At 50.6% G+C, this 1,146-nt stretch overlaps 1 protein-coding gene across 1 annotated transcript in view; it reads right to left on the bottom strand.

The window, feature by feature from the left end:
• GEMIN2 (gem (nuclear organelle) associated protein 2) overlaps positions 1 to 341 on the bottom strand; it is a 7,657-nt gene extending 7,316 nt beyond the window's left edge. The window contains exon 1 of the mRNA XM_009887019.1: positions 94 to 341. Within this exon, the coding sequence (XP_009885321.1) occupies positions 94 to 341 (248 nt within the window). The remainder of the gene's footprint in view (positions 1 to 93) is intronic.
• Between the last annotated feature and the right edge of the window lie 805 nt (positions 342 to 1,146).

The raw sequence follows: 1,146 nt of genomic DNA, 5'->3' as shown, positions 1-1,146 counted from the left end.
GTGCCGCAAGGCGCGGGCTGCTCTCGCGAGAGCTGGGGCGGAGACGCGCCGGGCCCTCAGGGGAAGGGTCGCCACGCAGTGCCTTGGGCTTGCCCGGCAGCGTCGGGCTTCGTGCCGGGGCGCTCGGGGTCAGCGGTGGGATCATCCTGGGAGCGATGCCGTTGTAGGCACGGCGGGGTCTCCCGTCCGCCTCTCGGTCCCGTGGGGTCTGACGTGGAAGCAGTGGCGTGAAGGCGCCGTGTGCGTGGGGCTGCGGGGCCGGGAAGCAGCCGGCCCTGAGGCGAGGCCTGCTCTGGGGGCTTCGGCTGTCCTGAAAACCAGCGAGGGGAGTAGAAGGACATTCGGCCAAAGAGCAGTGCAGGGAGTGGTTGTGCCAATTTACTGCCCATCAAACCAGGCCTGTTGCTGCAGTGAATCGGATTAAACCTTCAGTAACCCATTTTGTAGGCCCTGTGCCATTACACCATAGTTTTTGGAAGTAGTTCTTTGACAAGTCCGGGTCTGATTTCCAGCTCGATGGAGGTTTGTAACGATCCCAAGAGTGAGATTGAGATGCAAACGAGGTCAAATGCTGTCAATCAGGCCGTTCTTGCTGAATCGGTACAGAGGAATGGAGCGATAGGAAAGGCCTATTGCTTAGGTGAATCGGGTTAAACCTTCAATAACCCATTTTATTAGGCCCTGTGCAATTACACCATAGTTTTTGCAAGTAGTTCTTTTAAACTTGTTCATTAGTATTTTCTATTCTACCTGTGGACATGCAGTAATATTACTTGTCCCTTGAAATGCTTTGAGATGTGTTGTTGAAATCAGTTACTTGCTATAAATGTAAACACAGCGCTCATTCTGGCAGAGTTGCTGCCCAAGTTTTTATTTTGTTGCTGTATAGGTTTATCTAAATACTATTACATGGGAGTACCCACGTGCCCCATCAAAAGCAAGGTAGCATTAGCAGGAAGTGGGGTTGCTTCTCAGTTCAGATAAAAAAACAGAAGGATAATGCTGTGATCATTTACATTGTGTATCATGAAATTCCTGTTACGCAAAACATCAATCTGTGTATTATTTTTCCTACTAGTTCCGCTGCCTCCAAAGTCAGTTTACTACTCCCCACAGTCCCTCTAGTAGATCAGAGTAGCTCTAAAT

This window comes from Charadrius vociferus, unplaced genomic scaffold, assembly GCF_000708025.1.
Source record: "Charadrius vociferus isolate BGI_N301 unplaced genomic scaffold, ASM70802v2 scaffold14, whole genome shotgun sequence".
Lineage (NCBI taxonomy): Eukaryota > Metazoa > Chordata > Aves > Charadriiformes > Charadriidae > Charadrius > Charadrius vociferus.
The sequence above is the reverse complement of the archived record's forward strand: the minus strand, read 5'-3'. Positions and strand labels throughout refer to the sequence as shown.